This window comes from Rhinolophus sinicus, linkage group LG06 (genome assembly GCF_036562045.2).
Source record: "Rhinolophus sinicus isolate RSC01 linkage group LG06, ASM3656204v1, whole genome shotgun sequence".
Taxonomy (NCBI): Eukaryota; Metazoa; Chordata; class Mammalia; order Chiroptera; family Rhinolophidae; genus Rhinolophus; species Rhinolophus sinicus.
The window spans coordinates 32,562,063-32,580,311 of record NC_133756.1 but is presented as its reverse complement, the minus strand read 5'-3'; the positions used below and the strand labels follow the sequence as shown (position 1 = coordinate 32,580,311).

The following is an 18,249-nucleotide window of genomic DNA, read 5'->3' as shown; positions in this document are numbered from 1 at the left end:
CATAGGCTTCATGCGGGAGACAAATCCACCAGGTGACTCATACCTCCTAAGACCAAAGTATCCTGATGTTCCTGGTGAGAAGAGAAGAGGATGCTGGGATTGACATCTTTTGTGCAATAATGTTCCCATGGTGGGGTTAAGTCTATCACTTTGTCATGGGGCTGTAGTTCTACATCCAGAGTCACCTGGAATAGCTGAGGATATTTTTCTGGTACATCACATGCATCCAATTCAGGCCTAAATAGGGATGTAAAATATAGATAAGATCAGTGAAAAGCAATGGCACGAGTATGATATTCAGCACAGAAACCATTGGAGGTTGACTCCTATGTTAACTCTGAGACTCAATTCTAGGGGAACAATCAGTCATTAACCAGATATGTTCCTTTACTGGTCTGAGCCTCAGTTTCCTGAGAAAAGAGAATAATACCTACTCAAAGAATTGGGATACTACCAGATGTGAGAGCATTATACAAGGCAGGGCTGATACATCCACCCACTATGCACAAGAACGGCCAAGTCAGGTGTTGAAATAGTGAAATAGGCCCACAGCCTACACCCTGAGCTCTTGAATGTTGTATCCTTACCCTGACCCAGCAACTCCCATCTACCACGCCAGCTTCAGCCACCCCGTGTTCCCCAGACCACGCTATAATATTGCAACTAAGGATGAATGTCTAGGATAGAGGGGTCCCCCTGGGAGCCTTAGTGCTCCAGCCTGGCATCCATTCTGAAGGGTCACTGCTCATATCCTACTATTGATGAAACTGCCAACCCTGCAGAAAAACACAAAGGGATCCACAGATGCAAAGGATCACAGTATTAATAGTTTGTTCCCTGTTGTCCCCTCACGTGGACTTTCAGGCCTTTTGATTTGAAGTCCATTGAACCATGTGTTCAGGACAAACCATAGGCACCTCCACAAGTTGTAAAATGCCACCAGCCTCTGTGTTGTTAGGCAACACTCAGCAGTCCTGCAGCACATTCAGCGGTGCCGCAGCACAGCACCAACAAGCCCTGAGCAACTGGCTCCCAGCGTTTCACTGCGCTTCGATTGACAAGGGGTTTCGGCCCCAGCACCACTCACTTGGTAAACTTTAAAACTGTTGTTTCCAATGGTATGAATCCAGTATGAAACTGAAGCTGGAATATCTGCGTGTTGGTCACCTAAAAATACATGAGAGAAGCACATTAACATCAATCAGGGAGAAGGAAATCGGATCAAGATTATATTTTGGCGAGCCAAGCACCACCAACTGTTTCTACTTTTGAATCTTGGTTTACTTTCAATATTAAATGACCTCTCCATGTGGAACAGCGTCAATTCTAGACTCTCCTCTCCAGGAACTCTTGCCATTTCCTCATCTGCGAAGGTCCCATGTTCTTGCACACGGCCATGCTTTGGCTCATTCCATTCCTTCTATCTGCAATGCCCCTGCTCCAACCTGACGACCTCATCCTTCATGGCCCACCATGACAGGTCATATCCTCTCTGTAGCATTCTGAGCCACCACCGGCTAAAAGAAACCGCCCCCATTATAGCATCTCTTCCCACTTCTAATAGGGCAGTGGAACCGCTGTAGATGTGTGAACTTCCCACGCGAGGCTGCGCTCCTTACAGGCAAGTACAGTCTCATTCTTGTCAATCCTACACACCTACGCAATGACTGGCACAGAGTAGGCACTTGGCAAATATTTGATGAATTAAAATACAATTACTTATGGAATTATTTGTAATATCCCAAAAGTGGCAATGACCCAAATGTCCATCAACTAATGAAGAGATTAAAAGGTGGTGTATCCACACAACGGAGTATCATTTGGCCATATGAAGGAATCAAGTGCTGTTACATGCTGCAACGTGGGAGAACCTCAAAAACAACACGGTTAGGTGAAAAAAGCCAGTCACAAAAGACCACTTATGGGATGACTGCATTTATATGAAGTGTCCAAAATCAGTAAATCCATAGAGGTAGAAAGTAGATTAGTGATTGCCTAGGGGATGGCGGCGGGGGAATAGGCGGTGACTGCTAATGGACAGAGGGTTTCCTTTGGAGGTAATTAAAACGTTCTGACATTAGATAGTGCTGATGGTTGCGCACCCTTTTGAAAATACTAAAAACAACTGCACTGTCCATTTTAAAAGGGTGACTTTTATGTTATGTTACTTTTATCACAGGAAAAAAATTGAAAAACTGTAATTACTTAATCCCACAGCCTTAGTAGAAATATCCGCTCATGCTGATCCAAATGGGACGGTATAAAAAAGGTACAAGCTTCTAAAGAGCAAGATTTGCCAGAAGTTCTAGAGCTGCCACCTTCCGGCAAAGTCATCTGGGCAAGTTACAAACTTGCTGAGTCTCAGTTTCCTCCCCTGTAAAATGAGGAAGATGGGCATAAGCCGTCTTTAAAGGCTCCATCTGATTCTAAAACCACAAGTCACTCAAACCCAAAGTGATGAAGAGGAAAGACTGAAATACTCCTATTGCAGGTTCAGAGGAGCTTACGCCATGATTCTTCCTGAAACCATACCTTGGCCTGTAGCCGGCTCCCAATGGTTGACCTCAAGTGATACATGGAAACAACCACATCTCCTTGCACAGTGATGCTCAAGGGAATGAAGATTTTCCCATCTTGGACACGGTATTCTCTTCAAACAGAGACAAAAACATACATAAACAGAGTCCAATTTGGTACAATTGCACAGGTGAAGGGACCTGCTGGCCCAGGCCTGGACCCAAGAACCATTTTCTATCTTGAGCAAAGTCAGGAGGAGCACAGCCAGTGCCAACTGGTTCTGCCATGGGATGGCGTTGGTCTGGTGCCAGGGCCTCTCTCTCCATCCCATCCGGACTTCCAGATAAATCAGTCGCCTATCCCTATTTTGCAGATCTCTTCTTCAAATACATCATACCCTGATGTACCTGCCTTTCCCTAACTTGAAATTAATAGTAAAAGCAAAGAAAGAGGGAACAAAAAGTTCAACTGAGATCAGGATGAAACCAACAAAGAAATGCTCTATGAGGGTATTGGATACCAGTCCTCAAATTCAGTCTATTCTAAACTCATTTCATTTCCTGTTATCATCCACTCTCCCTTCTCTCCACAACCCCTATCACCTCCCACTAGCACCTGCTCTTTCCTATAGATTCTATAACTTCTTTAATTACATCACCATCTACCTAGCTGCTCACCTAGAAACTGCATTCATCCATTATCCTCACCAGCTCTCAAGGTCATCCTCTTCTTAAACGTCCAGATCCTCTGTCCCACACCACTGCCTTTTTTTTTTTTCCACATCACTGTGTTAACCCTCATTACAGCTCATGTTAGTCCCTCAGCTTGTATCACCATTTGAAAGCGGCTACGGTGTCCCTTGATGCAGTTGTGCTTTTTTACGATTACCACCTATGTTAAACACTTTTGTTTTTAATATCAGGCATTTCACAATGATGCAGTCCTAACAGGAAGAATACAATCCGACTTACAGAAGAATTGAGCCATTCACAAGAAGAAGCGAAGAAAACTATCATGACTTACTTCATTCGTTCAAAATCTGCACAGGTTGTATATATTTTGGTTTCTCCGATCAGTACATCACAGTAAGGGCGACATCCATTTCTCTGTTTGTTAAAAAAAGGGACTGGACTGACAGTGATCGACTTAATGGTGAGAGGCTTGAAGTGAGGGCGGTAGGGTTTGTCGGCTAGGAGGTCACACATATAGCCCAGGTATCTAAAACAAAAGATTCTCATTTTATTGGCGCCCACCACACCAGAAGAAAGAAGCAAGCAATCGAGCTTTACTATGAAGTTTGTCTTTGTAATTTAACTTACAGTAAAGCTTTACTGTGTTAATTTCTTAAACATGAACTAGCAAGAGCATGCAGCCAGAAATTTAGAAAAGCTTTTATCTAATATGACCCTGCTGTGCTTCCCCCAAAGAACTGATAAAAGGGTATTTATTAAATGAAAAAGCTTGTAGGAGCTTTATACAAGGTCAGTTTTGAACATCTAGTCCTATTCGATCTAGCAGATTAAATGTATAGTTAAAGGCTGGCATTGGAAAAATTCTAGAATGTTATCATCACAAGCACTTCTTTTAATCCAAAAAGGTAAGGAGATACAATTTAATTAAGAGAAAGGAAGAGATTCTGACTAAAGAGAAGATAATAAGTCAATTATCCTAAAAGGGTTTTGTTTTTTTTTTTCTTTTTTTTTAAGTACATGATACCAATTAGACCATGTCTGTGCCCACCCCTGCACCTAGCTTACTTTACCTCCTATGGGATGGCGAAAGTCCAATTCCTGGTCGCTTTGCATATAATAACCGAACAGCTGGACCAGGAGTAGAGTAGAGATTACAAAAAATGAACATAGCACCAACCAGAATTGACGATGCTGCTCGTCCATCCTGCCAAAGAAAATGCATAAACTTGTCATAAACATGGCCCATTCAATTACCCACTCACCACTAAGAATAGCTGTACTTGCCATTAAAAGAGAAGGGTTGGGGGTGGGGTGGGGAGAGAGGAGAGAAACCCTTGTGACTGGGCATGTGTGTCAGTTCAAAATTATTTACTTGAAAATCAAAATCTGTTCCAGCTATTTAAATCACAAAGCAGAAAGGCAAGACTGATTCTTAAGGTGAAATTGACTCTCTACTAATCTAAGAAACCCAGCAATATAAATTTGATTTGCATATATTTACTGAAAACTAATCTAGTCTTCAAAGTAACTTTGGACCTGCGGCATCAGAGCTAACAGTGGAGGTTGGATTAGGGCTGCAGGTAGAGTTCACAGGTTAGATAAATACTGCTTTTTGGAATATATTTCCCACAAAATTTATTCCTAGAGTCATATAAAATCATATAAAAGAAGCTTCGCCTGATTCAACCTTATTCAATAGATGAATACATGTAATAACATTCCTGATAGATGGTGACCCAACCTCTTCTAGAACATTTTAAGTGACAAGGAGCTTACTGCTACTTGAAGTAGCCCAGTCCAGTTTACAAAGTTCTTTCTTATAGTGAATATGTTGAGTTGAAGTCTGTGTCAACTCAACGATTCTCATTCTTCCTTCTGTGAGGACCAAAAGAAAATGTACTCCTTTCCCCCTCTGACAGCCCTCACATATCTGAACACCTTTCCTTTCCATCAACACTTTTATATTCCTGGTTAAAAACACACCCAATCTGTGATGGCTGATTTTGCGTCAACTTGATTGGGCTAAAGGATGCCCAGATAGCTGGCAAAACATTATTTCTGAGTGTGTCTGTCAGGGTGTTTCTGGAAGAGATCAGCATTTGAGTCCGTAGACTGAGTAAAGAGATCAGTCTTCCTCAAAGAGGGCTGAGGGAGGGGGGCACCGTCCAATCTGTTGAGGGCCTAAATAGAACAAAAAAGCAAAGGAAGGGCAAATCCTCTCTCTCTTCTTGAGCTGGGACATCTAACTTCTCTTGCCCTCAGACACTGGAACTCTTGGATTTGGGGCCTTCAGACCGTTGGACTTAACACCAGTGGCCCCCTTGGTTGTGAGGGCTTCAGATAGACTAAATTATATCACTGGCTTTTTTGGATCTCCAGCTTGCCAAGGGCAGACTGTGGGATTTTTCATCCTCCACAACCACGTGAGCCAATTCCTATAATAATTCTCCTCTCAATATTGCTCTCTACATATCCCATTGGCTCTGTTTCTCTGGAGAACTCTGCTAATACATAGTCCCTTCAATTCTTCCTCATTTGATATTCCATTTTAAGAGACATCATAATTTGGTGCACTTGTTCTGAACAAGACTGCAGTTTTAAAACAACAATCTTAAATGTGCTGCCCAGATGTGAAATGCAAGATATGACGTGTTCTGATCAAACTAGAAAGGAAATATTATCTTCCCTAGTTGGGATACTGTGTTTTTATTAACATAACCCTAGGCTAAGCTAGTTTAAATGCAGGCTAAGTCACACCATAAACCCTGATTGAACTTTCTATCCACTAAAACCCCTAGTTCTTTTTCATATGATGTGTTAAGCTAATGGACAAATATATTTAATCATTTAGAACCAGAATTCAAGACTGTACATTCATCCTATGTTTAATTTTATATTGTTAGCTTCTGTTCACTGACCAACCTGAAAAAACTTTTTAAAAGTCCAAATTCATTAATGTGACCCTCCCAGTCTAAGAAAATGAATAAGCTTGATCGCCACGTCTTTATCAAAGTTGTTAATAAAAAGATGAAGCAAATGCAACCTTGGGAGGCTGCTGATGTATTAATCACCTACCGTTAGGAGCAGATATTCAGCCACAATTTGACTAAATGTGTTAACAATCTAGCTCAAGTTTCTCTACCTTGATTATAAGAAACTCGGAAATATCTTGCAGAAATCCAATAAATTATCTCTACTAACTCTATTAGTCTTGTTGCAAAATGTTCAGTTGGTTTGATATGTATGTTCATAATGAAACAATTTTAGGGTTTTTGGTAAGAGCTGAAAATCATCTGTGCAAAAATTTATGGGAATTTCGCCTGAACTGCCATCAGGCTCACCAGCCTGTAACTTTCCAGGATCAACCTCCTCCGTCTTTTGGGGGGAAAACAAAAAATCTCTCTCCGCTTGCCTGGCACCTCTTCTTCCAGTTTCCTCATATGACATAATGAATCTGTAACTGCTTTTCCTAGTGCTTTCGGCATTCTGTCACATAATTTAAAGCTAGAGAGTGGATTATTTTGTTAAGTACTGTGAGGCTCTTTTACTATCTCGCCACCTATCAGCTTTGTCTTAGTTATCATTGTTCTTCTCTTTCTAGCTTTGACATTTGTTCCTCCTGATAAAGGATCAGAGTAAAAGGAGTTAAGATTATACTGTGTGCCTCAAGCATTTGTGGTCTTCCTTATTCCAAGGACACTTTTTTTTTTTAAAGACATTTTTCTGAACTTAATTCTTTTTAGGTTTTAGCCCTCTTGACACTCTTTTAACAGGCTCATGGTGCTTGGCTATGTGTCCCCCCCCCCCCCCCTTTTATCTGTAAGTCTTTTAAATTTTTTTATTAAAAGTCCAGTATATGCTTATTATTTTTGATAATAGTAGTGTGGATAGGTTAAAAACAAAAATTCCCACCTCCAGCTTCCATTCTACTTCCCAAAGCCTTGCTGCAGTCTTTTCCAACTCATGAATGTCCTTTTTCAGGAGCTTCAAGAGCAGCCTAAGGAGTCATAGTATCTTGTCTGCCTCTTCTCTCTTCTTCATTGGGTTTTTCGTCTTCAGGATTGCATCGTTAGAACAGAAAGCCTCTCGTCTCTTGTGAACCGTCTTCCCTTACAAAGTCGTCAGACCGGGCTCTCTGAACTTTTAGAAAGTTCTCGCGTGAAAAGAAAATCACTAAGGTGCCTAAAGACGGCTAAGTCCCTAATGGCAACCTGCCCCATTGCACAATCTGCTACGCCTCAGACAGGAAAACTTTTTGGCCTTTAATATTCAACTCCTAGGAACACCAGCTGTTCTTCCTTTGTTGCCAGGAGTTTAGGGATGTGAAGTGGAAAGAAGAAAACAGGTTCTTCTGCTTTCTTCCTTCTTAGCCAACTGGCTCTCAAGAAGGGGGCAGTGTGGGGTGGAGGGAAATCATCAAGATCATAGTGAAAAAATATATATCCCATGAAGTTTATAGAAGCAATGACTATTTCCAGTGTTTATGCTCAGATTCCACTTGTGTGTTATTTTTTCATGTTGTCAATCACGTATTCAAATCTTTCACACCTGGGGTGCAAAAGTGACAAAAGACTCAGTCCTTGCCCCCAAGATGCTCATAGTCTAGTGGGAAACAGGCAGATCACCAGTATGATGATAGAGTGTATAAAATGCCACAGGAGGCATTTAGATATACAGTGGAAAGTCCATATTGTGCAAATACTCAAAAGGGGCAGAAAGATTTTACTGGAAGTTGAGTTTTCTTTCCTTTTTTTTTTTTTTTTTTTCGTTGTTTCACATCTTTATTTTCACATCCATTTTTGATGGCTCAAATCCTATCCCAATAGAACTGAAAGAAGAGAGCCAGTCAGATGGTGGAGGATTAAGGTTGGTTAGGTCACTTAACTTGAAGACCCATGTGAGAGGAGAATACTTGTTACAAGGGATATCCATTATTGGTGTCTCTTTTGGTCAGAAGTTGAGTTTTCAACAGTAGGTAAAAGGCCTCCTGAGGAGGGCTAGGGAAAGGGGCTCTATGAAGTCAGTGGTCAGAAAAGCCATCAGTCCCACTGGGAATTGCTATAAAATACAGTCAATCTATGTGACTGCTTACAAGGGCATAGGTGTCTTTTTATTTCATTTTTATTCAAACACAAAAAGTAAGGAAAGCATAGGGAATATAGTCAATAATACTGTAGTAACAATGTATGGTGTCAGGTGGGTACTAGACCCATTGAGGTTATCACTATATAAGTCATACAAACGTCTAATCACTATGTGGAACACCTGAAACTAATATAATGTGGTATGTAAACTGTAATTGAAAAACAAACAATATATTTTTTTAAAAGGAAAAATAAATATATGTGTTTATGTCAACTTTATTCACACACAAGTCAATGGTATTTTCACCTGTGCAACCACAGCTCTTGTTTCTACCTCTTTTATAATACTAAGCACATTGCGGAGGCCCTGTATGATGTGTGTTGTGTACATATCTGCCTCTCCCACTAGTACTCAAATTTTAAGACAAGAATATTAAGGTCATCTCTCATTTTTATATCCCTCAGATCACCTAATTCCTAAGAAGGAGCTCAATAAATTATAATTCAACGTAAATGTTACCTGTTCATCAGTCTGTGTAGAGCCAGCTATCGTTGACCAAACTACACCAAACCACCACAAAGACAACAAGTTACTCACCAAGCAGTGGACAACACAGACGTTTTTGGGGTTCTGTAGTAGCCAGTTGTACATATTCCGACACACAGCAAAGAGGTTGTGCAGACTGGGGGCCTGCCTAATGGGCCAGCTGCATTCTGAGACCTAAGGGGACACAGGAAAAGAAAATGAGTTCCCCTAGGACTTCCTCTCCATAACCAGGTATCCCACCAAACCACTGCTTCTGGAAGTAATACTGTATCCTCTTTTAACATAGCCAGGAAGGTCTGAGAACAGAAGCCCACCATAGAAAGAAGAGTTGTTTCATCCAGTAATTTTTTAATTAAAAAATTCCGTTTCAGTTAAGGTATGAAAACATATTTTGAAATATAGTTTAAATCCAACTAGACCATGTATTTGGATTTCTTTTTCTGTGAGGTTCCACTAAATTTTCTTTCAATGAGCAATAATTGCCCCTCAGATAAACCTCAATGACTATAATACTATCACTGCGCAAATTTAATTTCTAGTAAGTACAAGATGTTTTGAACTGCCTACTAGATGTTTAATTATAGGTTTATCTTATAAATTCTGCACTACTCCTAATTTTATCCCAGCTCTCATGATAACACGAAAAATGCTGAAGAGTGAGTCCAAGCTTGTTCACGGTCCTTATTTCTTTCTATCCTAATGATGATACCCACAATTCCATGGGGTCAACCTTCAGGATTTTCATTCAATACACATCACATATTCATTAAATAGATTATGTAGCATAAACTATCCTCCAAGAATTCTGTTCAGCTCTGATCTGTGTAACAATCATATAAGACAGGTATTAATATGGCCCCCATTTTGTAGATAAGAAAACTGTACCAGCATTGCAACCTGGTCTTCTGAATATAAATCATTGTGCTATAACAGTCTACTAGTTGAGATGATCATTTGCCTCAAAATATGAGGCATGAGCCCTCATTGATTAGATACTCACTAATTTAACTAATAAACAATAAGAGAAGCTTAGACCTGGGCAAACTTTGTGACCTCTTTAAGCCTTTCTTCATAAAACGTGGTTAATGATACCCACACGACAGGGTTGTACTACATGAGAATGTATTTCAAGGACTTAGCTCAGGATCTGACACACACAAAGTGATCAATAAACGTTAGTTGTTATTATTATTATTATTATTATTATTATTATTATAATCAGGTAACTGCCAATGCCAAAAATGTTTGGAAAAAAAAATGAACGAAACTCTATGGTGAGAGCCAAGTCTGAAGGGTCAGATTATACAAGGCCTTGTTAAGAGCTGGGAGAAGTATTTAAGAAAAAGAGCAACCCTCAGATCTCCATTTCCAAAGCCATCTCAAGATCCAGTATGGATGGTGGATGACATGAGAGTAGTCATGGAAACCAGTCAGGAGGCAGCTGAGGAGTCTATGTAACGGATGATGGCGGCTCAGACTTAGTAGCAGTGGCGTACAAAACGATTTGAGAGATTCACGAAATAGAGGGGAGTGGAATACCTACACAAGACTAGATGATTGATCACATGGTGGCAGTGAGTGAGTGTGGAGGGGTGTATCTGAGAGAGAGAAAGGAGAGAAAGAATCAAGGCTGACTCCAGGTTTCGAGCTGGAATGGCTGGATAAAAGAAAGGGAGCAGATGCCATTTGTTGATGTAGGGAACTCTGGAGAAAAAATCGGTTTTATGTCAATGGTGTCAGCAGAAAGTGCTCTGCAACACCAACATCACTGGCCTAAGAAAACCCAAATTCCTAACATTTAACAATGGGGAAAAGGAAGTAGGAGCAATCTGTTTGGTTTGCCCTTTTCTGGTCAAATAACAACCAGTCAAAATACAAATGGGAAATTATGTATGGTCTCTGTAGAGCTGACATCTGAAAGCAAACACGTGGCATTTCTCTCTCTGGGGCTGCCAAGAAAGCCCTTTTTTTTTTTTTTGGTTAATTTATAACTCTTTTTTTACAAGATGATTGTGGGGTAGTGGCAGGGGACCTTTCAGGACACCCATTTTCCTTTATCTTTGGGAATGACAGATGTAGTTTATTAAACAAACTAGTTGAAATGCTTGACACAGCTACCAAATAATCCAGGGTGTTCCAGTACTGGGCCTCTGTCAATTCTAACTCCGTAACAGATTGTCCCTTTTACCTAACATCATTCAGGTCTGTTTCTGGCCCATTCTTTACCCCCAGATAGATTCTCCTTTGATGTATTCTCAAAGAATGGAGATGATATACTGATTTTTTAAAATAATAATAACAAAAATGGGGAAGATAAATTTTACCATTAGAGGAATTGCAAAATGTACATCTGTACAAGCTGCTTCCTGTTTGCAATGTTTTCTCTTCCCTGGTAAATCCCTATTCATCCTTCCAAACCTAAGGTCAAGTGCTCTCTTATCTCTGACAGTTTCTCTCACATCCACAGGCAGAAATGTTTCATCAACGTGGTCATCTTTGTACCCGTATCCTTGTTCATTTTCATTTATTACAGCTTTTATCAGTAGAGCAACATGGGTAAGACCATAGGCTGGGTTTTCACCTTGGCTTTACCACTTACTACCTTATTAACCTTAGGAAAGCTACTAACCTCTCCAAGCCTCAGTTCTCTTGTGTGTAAAGTGAAAATAGACATTACAAAATTGTTGTGAGAGTTAAGTAGCACAACGTAAACACAGTAAGTGCAAGCTTACTGTCAAGCTGTATTCAAATTAACTGTTTATGTCTGTCTCCCATCTAGACATTCAGCTCCATGAGAAGAGAGACCATAACTTAATTCATTTTTGTGACCCAAATCCAGTGTGCATGTGCTAATTAAATGGCAGGTGCATGGTAGGTATTTACTGAGTGAACGAATGACCCTCACTTGGCAATCTTTTCTTGTAATGAAATTTGTCTACATATGCAATATCTTAAGGGGGAAAAAAACAGGCGAATCAATTTTGTTGTTTGAGATCACAACCATGTAAAAGTGTTGGAAATTTGTTTTGCCAGGTTGTATTTTTAAACCTTTTAGAAACTGTACGTCACCCATACAAACACTAAGTGGCAATGTCTATACTAAGCCTCAGCTAAAAGTTGGCTAAACTGTTCTTAGCACAACAGGCTAAAAAGGTCCAGAATCATTAAATCAATCAAGTAAATAATATTAATTGAAAGTGCTCCATAATTACATATTTACTTCACATATAATTATACATCATTAAGCAAACATACAATTTCAATTTTTTTAAAGTATGTGCTCTTTCCAAAGGGGAAAAAACATTAAGTCATAATTAAACCCAAAACATTTTCAAAAGGAATTCAGTCACTGAAAACTGGTTGTTTTGTTTCGGGTTGGTGGTTGGTTTTAGCTTTCTAGGATTCACAGCTTCATGCAATAAGCAAAGTCTTAAGGCATGTGACACTTCACTCTGCCATCTCTAGTCCCTTTGAACACCTCCTGGAGCTGCAGAGCATCAGAGAATGCCATATGGATCACAGGGCTGCCATGATATCACCCAGGGGGGAAAGAGACCAAAACAGCACCCGGGCTGGATACTATTCGATTTTCATGTCTCCATTGCCCCAAGCACGAGATAAGATGGCATACGCATCCACTTGTTGAGCAGCAAAAGGTGCTATATGGCAGAGTTATATCCAGTGTTCTAAGAACCTTGGAGGGAAAGGGTATTTCAGTCAGTCATTTATTGTGGCATTTCATTATTACCAATGTTAATCATGGCTACCATCCACTGAAGGCTTACTCTAGGCCAGACACTGCTATCACATGTATTCCTTAAGCAAACCTACACAGAAAGGTTCTAAGTATTTGTGAGATAGGTATTCTATTGTCATCCCCACTTTATACAGGAGAAAACTGAGTCTCTGAATAGGTGAAGTAACTTCACCTATTCACCAGGAAGACAAACAGCTGAGATGGGAACCTATGGTAATTTTTTTTAAAGCTTAAAATTTGTGTATGTTTTATAAATTTTACCTCAATAAAAATAATAAGATTTGTGTACTTTCTATGATACCATGCTGTCTGATAACTATTTACTCCCATTCCATCTTACATTTGTGGGGCTTCCTGTGATGGCTGTATTTTACCAAATGTCTTTAGCAACTCACTGAAGCCTGCAGAGTTATAATATGGGGATCCACGGTCCTCTGGCTCTCAGGCCAGGAATTTCTTTTCCTACCCAATCATTTCCTGTCCTTACAATGAGGCATGGTGGCAGAGGGAAAGATGACGCATAAGCTGTAAGGTCATTCCTCTATGGCCAACCCCTTCACCAACCAACAAACCACACCAGAAATAATGGGGACTTTGGTGAACTCTGGAAGGAAGAGGGGGGAAAAAGGTTGACTTTCATATAATCATGACCCCAAGACGATAATATATTTTCCAAAAATCAAGCTGTTCCCAAAGAGGAAGAAATCCTACAAGATCATGTGGTTTGGAAAGAGTCAAAATGAGTCAAAAAAGTCAAAAATAAACCTACCGTGTTTCCCTGAAAATAAGACCTAGCCGGACAGACCATCAGCTCTAATGCATCTTTGGGAGCAAAAATTAATATAAGACCTGGTATTATATTATATTATACTATACTATACTATATTATATTATAATTATGTTATATTACATTATATAAGATCCGGTCTTATTTTACTATAATATAATATAAATAATTTTTGCTCCAAAAGACGCATTAGAGCTTATTGTTGGGCTAGGTCTTATTTTCTGGGAAACACGGTAGCTGACAGAACCAGCTAGGTTTATTTTTCCTATGTTACTAAAGGGCTCCTTCAGCATACCTTCCTTCCTGTTTGAGCAGAGGGGGAAGAAGGCTCAAAGGGGGCACTGGAATAGCTTTACTCAGAATGTAGAAACCAGAACCAGTCTAGACTTGGTACCAACAGTAACATCAAGAAATGTGTAAAGTGGTGGTTCCTGATACTCTAGGGCACAGCTATAAACCTGTGCAGAAATTGAACCCAGATACACACATACACACACTCATGGAGTGGATGGGTACACTGTTTATTTGGGGGATAATGAAAAAAAAGGTTCTGTATAGATAGTGGTGACTACACAACCCTGGAGTGTGTTTAATGATACTGAATTTGTACACTTACAAGGGGTATAAATGATAAGTTTATGTTACGCATAGTTTACCACAATTAAAAAAGGAAAAAAAAAGGGAGTGGAAGCAGATGTTTAAACCCTCTGAAGCCCATCCATGGATCTAAATACACAGGGAACCCATGTCTGTTTAACTCAGATTAAGGATATCAGGATAGATGATGCATCTGTTAAGTTTCCAGGACTTTATGTCAACATCGGTACTAGTCATTTCTTCAAGGTGGGTACTGGCTAAGAAGAATGGAAAAAAACTGATATTCAATACCTCCTCTACGGTTCTGAACAGGTATTCTAGCCCTTCACTTTGAAAGCAGGACTATCTATCTGCCATGTGCTGTTTTCAGCTGAATCCTCTGTTAAAACTGAGACTAAACACAGAGTCCTATTTTAATTTTCTTTTATGTAAACAAATACTAAGAAAAGTGCTTTTTGATTATTGCATAGGATTCCTTCAACCCATGTGACGTCTAAGCACAAAAGCTAATCAAAATACAGAACGATGCCCCTCCGCAAATAAAATCTTCCCGGAAAGATCCTGTCTTTGCCACTATCACCCGCATCTCCAAACACACATCACATAATACAAATGTAAAGTGACTGAGTTCCGGTCTTAAGGCACAGAAATACAGACAGAGCTGGACACCTGAGTGTGTAAAGAAAACCAGTCTCCTGTTTGGTCTTTTCCAACACTAGTATTTATGGAAGACTCTGCCATGCACACTTATTAAAATAAGACTTAACTGCAGCCTTAGCACTCCACTGACCTAAAAGAGGAAGAAACGGACTGGAAGATGAGAAGAGAACTTTCTAAGTAATGCAACAATAAGATGCAAATCAATTCACAGTGTTAGTACTGGGGAAAGAAAAGACTAGGAGTTTGACAAAACCCACATCAAAAGCAGAGCTAAAGGTGAATATACTACAGTTTGGGGACTGTCTACCTGATATGCAACTGAGGGCTGCGGGAGCCAGCTCAGAGGGTCTAGTTCCATTCTGCAGAGTTCTGGGACTATCTGGCTAGGGATGAGGACATCATACAATCCTGTATGTTAGGGGGAAAGAATCGAAAAAGCCTTACAGCATGTGGCAATCTTCCTCTTAGTGAAGTTAGGCTAACAAAGAAGGGGTTTTAGGGAGAGGGAGCAGCTCATGCAGAGACGGGGTGTCTCCCCTGATTGGAGCATGGGGTGGGGGAGCAGGGAGAACAGTGGAAGATGAAGCTGGAGAGGCAGGCAGAAGCCAGATGATGAAGAACCTCTAAGATTCATTACATAATTTTCACGGACAAGAATAACCCCACATCTTGCAGCTATGCAAGACTTACTCATGCTTCAAAGTCCAGTTTTCACTGCTGCCTCCCTTCCTTAAACTCCCTTAGTAGATAGTGTACATATTATTTGCATTTGTCCTGGGTTGTATTATTTAGAATGTCCTGGGTTCTCTCTCCAGCGAGGCTTTAGTGCCTTGAGAACAAGAACTAAATATTTATTTTATACCTATGTGTTTAACAATTCTTGACACATTCATTCTTCTGAGATACATTTTAGCCATGCCAGGCACTATTCTAGGTAGTAAATAAAATAAACACACGTCCTGCCCTTCTTGGGCAAGTGAGAGCAGCCTGCAGCAGACATAATTTGCTGTGTAATTCCTGGTTCCTTTGGTAAGACTGTAAAGACGGGTCACAAGATATGTAGTTACACTAATAGATACCTTTCTTTAGATATCTTTATAGCGACTGCTTTTACAAATACTACCCAAACAGATATCTTCATATGTACAAATGTTTCCATAATGATGTTATATCTTTATTTACTTCCAGAGGGAAAATGGTCCAGACTATCACAGATCTTTCAAGATGAAATATAATTTCCACAAAACATTAGGGCAGGATGTTCCACAGCCCTTCAGCTATGAAAATGATGGCACTGAGTCTCCAAACAAGAAAAAAATCAATTCAAAAGATCTGCATCTGAATTAGAAACAAAATATCAACCCACATTTTTGCTTGAAATTTATTCACTTGCTCTGAATTACGTAATAGAAGGAATACGGGATGGAAGGGCAGTTAATTATAGGGAATTTTAAAGCACTGCATTTAAAATCTCCATTGTAGAATGCCAATTTAGACCAAACCCCTTCAGAATGGTTTTATCAGTGCTTCTTCGAGAGCGGTCCCCAGGGTGACAGAGGAGTAGCACCCAGGAAGTTACGAGCAACGCAGATTCTCACCACACTCCTGTCCTGCCAAATCACAGGTGCGGGGCCTGGGTATGTGACAAACCCTCTAGGTGATTCTGGCGTACACGAAAGTTTGAGAACCACTGGGTTACCTCTTGCCTATTTGGGAACACTCTGAGAAGAGAGTCCTTAAAAGACTCTCCCTTATCTTACTGAACAATAGGGCAGAAAGGGGTCTTAGAGAACATACAAATCAACCTTCTTGTATTTTTTCATAGACCTGGAAACTGAGGCCCAGAGATTATCAATGGCAACTGAGATTTGGAGCACAGTGTGTTCTGACATCAAAGCTGAGATCCTAGATACACAGCATGGACAACCAGCTACCATTTTACATATTTAAAATCAAGTTTCACTTGTAAAGGGTCCCATGTACAAAGAAAACCCTTTCTATTTATGAATAGACCCAGATGTCGCTGCAGAACCAACCACAGAGAAAGGCTAAGTCAAGATATTTGAAGATGTTCTTGAGAGAGAGAAAAAGCCTTCTTTTAGTGAGTAAATCAAGAAGTCAGTGGCCAGAAATATCAGGCTCGACATCAGATTCAAACCAAAGGCAGTGTCATGCTCCTTCGCCAGCCTGAAACTAGGACTATTTCGCTGCCTAGTTCTAAAAGCTCCTTAGGAGGACAACCCAGCTTGTCCAGGTAATAATGTCAGCCCAGGGTCATGGTGAAGAGCAGAAGCCTTAGGCTACTTACTAGTTGTGTGGTCTTGGGCAAGGTACCTTACCTCTTTGTGCCTCAGTTTCTCCAGCTACCCCAGAGGACTGTGGAGAGAGTTTAATGAGACACTACATGTAAAGTTCTTGGCCCAGTATTTATGTTCTGTAAGTGCTGGCTGCTACTCTCACGACTATTAATATTAGTAATATCATTACCAACCCTACAATGTAGACTGAAGAAACACTTATGAAAGAAGCACTTCTACTGAATGTCAGAAAGCGATTTCCATTAATACTGGTGCGTCTGTACTGGTCTAGCCACACTGCCTCATCGTGATGCCCAAGGAGCAATCAGAAAGGGTTAAAAGCCTAATTAGTGTTACCACAGAAAGGGAGCCAAACGCCTTAAGTAGCAGTTGTCTCCAACTGAGCCTCGCAGCGATGTGCCCTCACAACTGAGCAACCAAGCACCACTGAGCAACCAAGCACAACCAAGCACAAATACCATCCCAAATCAGGTGGTATTTCACGGACAGATAAACGTTCCTGCAAATATCTTCACCCAAAGAAACCCTTCAGAATATCTCATTACAGCCTAATAAATATTTTGTGGCTAGAAATGTGCAGAGTTTGTAGTTTTTCAGCTTCGTGGGTCTAAGGGCAAAGGCTTTGAGGACAGCTCTTAAGAGGAAATCGGAAAAAAGAGGAAATCGATCATCATGTCTTCAGCCATGTGATCCCAGAGCGACAACTGCTTACCCTGCTGTGAAACTTGGCAGTTCGATAAGACTTAGGCGACAGATTGTACACCGTGTAGTGGTCCAGATGTCTGGAATCCAAAAAGCTTCGAATGTCATCAACTTGATTCCTGAATCCTATGTCAACACTGTCCAGAGGGAAGGACATCACTGGGAGGGTCACAGAGAAAGAAAACGGGTGAAACAGCTCTGTTGTCGTGAGGGGCAGCGACTGAAAGCTGACTCGGAGCAGTTCACAAACACGAACAACTTACCAATAATTCTGGAGGTAACGTAAGTGAAGTCTAAATCTCCCTTCGTGTAGCTGGAAGCGAAACAGGAAAGGGCACTCATTAAAATAACCTAAATATGCCGAGCTCTCTGTCTCTCTATCACTGGCCCATCATTAGCTGGGACACTTCTGTCTAGCTGGCATTATGTTGACTTCCCTCAAGGTCTTCTCTCTAACAAGGAAGCACTGTTGAGAGCAGACAGCCCGCACCCTAAAGAGAGTAAATCTACCACCCCAACCGGTGTACCCTAATACCCTTTGTAGATAACACTTTATAAACAGAAGCCACTCAAAATAAAGAGCAATGC

General features: G+C 40.5%; 1 protein-coding gene across 8 annotated transcripts in view; it reads right to left on the bottom strand.

The window, feature by feature from the left end:
- DNAJC6 (DnaJ heat shock protein family (Hsp40) member C6) overlaps nucleotides 1-18,249 on the bottom strand; it is a 131,332-nt gene that overhangs the window by 24,221 nt on the left and 88,862 nt on the right. For all 8 annotated transcript variants that reach the window (XM_019731705.2, XM_019731704.2, XM_074334864.1 and 5 more), the window contains exons 3-10: nucleotides 17,925-17,974; nucleotides 17,672-17,820; nucleotides 8,892-9,014; nucleotides 4,280-4,413; nucleotides 3,541-3,735; nucleotides 2,533-2,650; nucleotides 1,088-1,167; nucleotides 44-237 (exon numbers count right to left, since the gene is read on the bottom strand). In XM_019731705.2, the coding sequence (XP_019587264.2) occupies nucleotides 44-237; nucleotides 1,088-1,167; nucleotides 2,533-2,650; nucleotides 3,541-3,735; nucleotides 4,280-4,413; nucleotides 8,892-9,014; nucleotides 17,672-17,820; nucleotides 17,925-17,974 (1,043 nt within the window). The remainder of the gene's footprint in view (nucleotides 1-43; nucleotides 238-1,087; nucleotides 1,168-2,532; nucleotides 2,651-3,540; nucleotides 3,736-4,279; nucleotides 4,414-8,891; nucleotides 9,015-17,671; nucleotides 17,821-17,924; nucleotides 17,975-18,249) is intronic.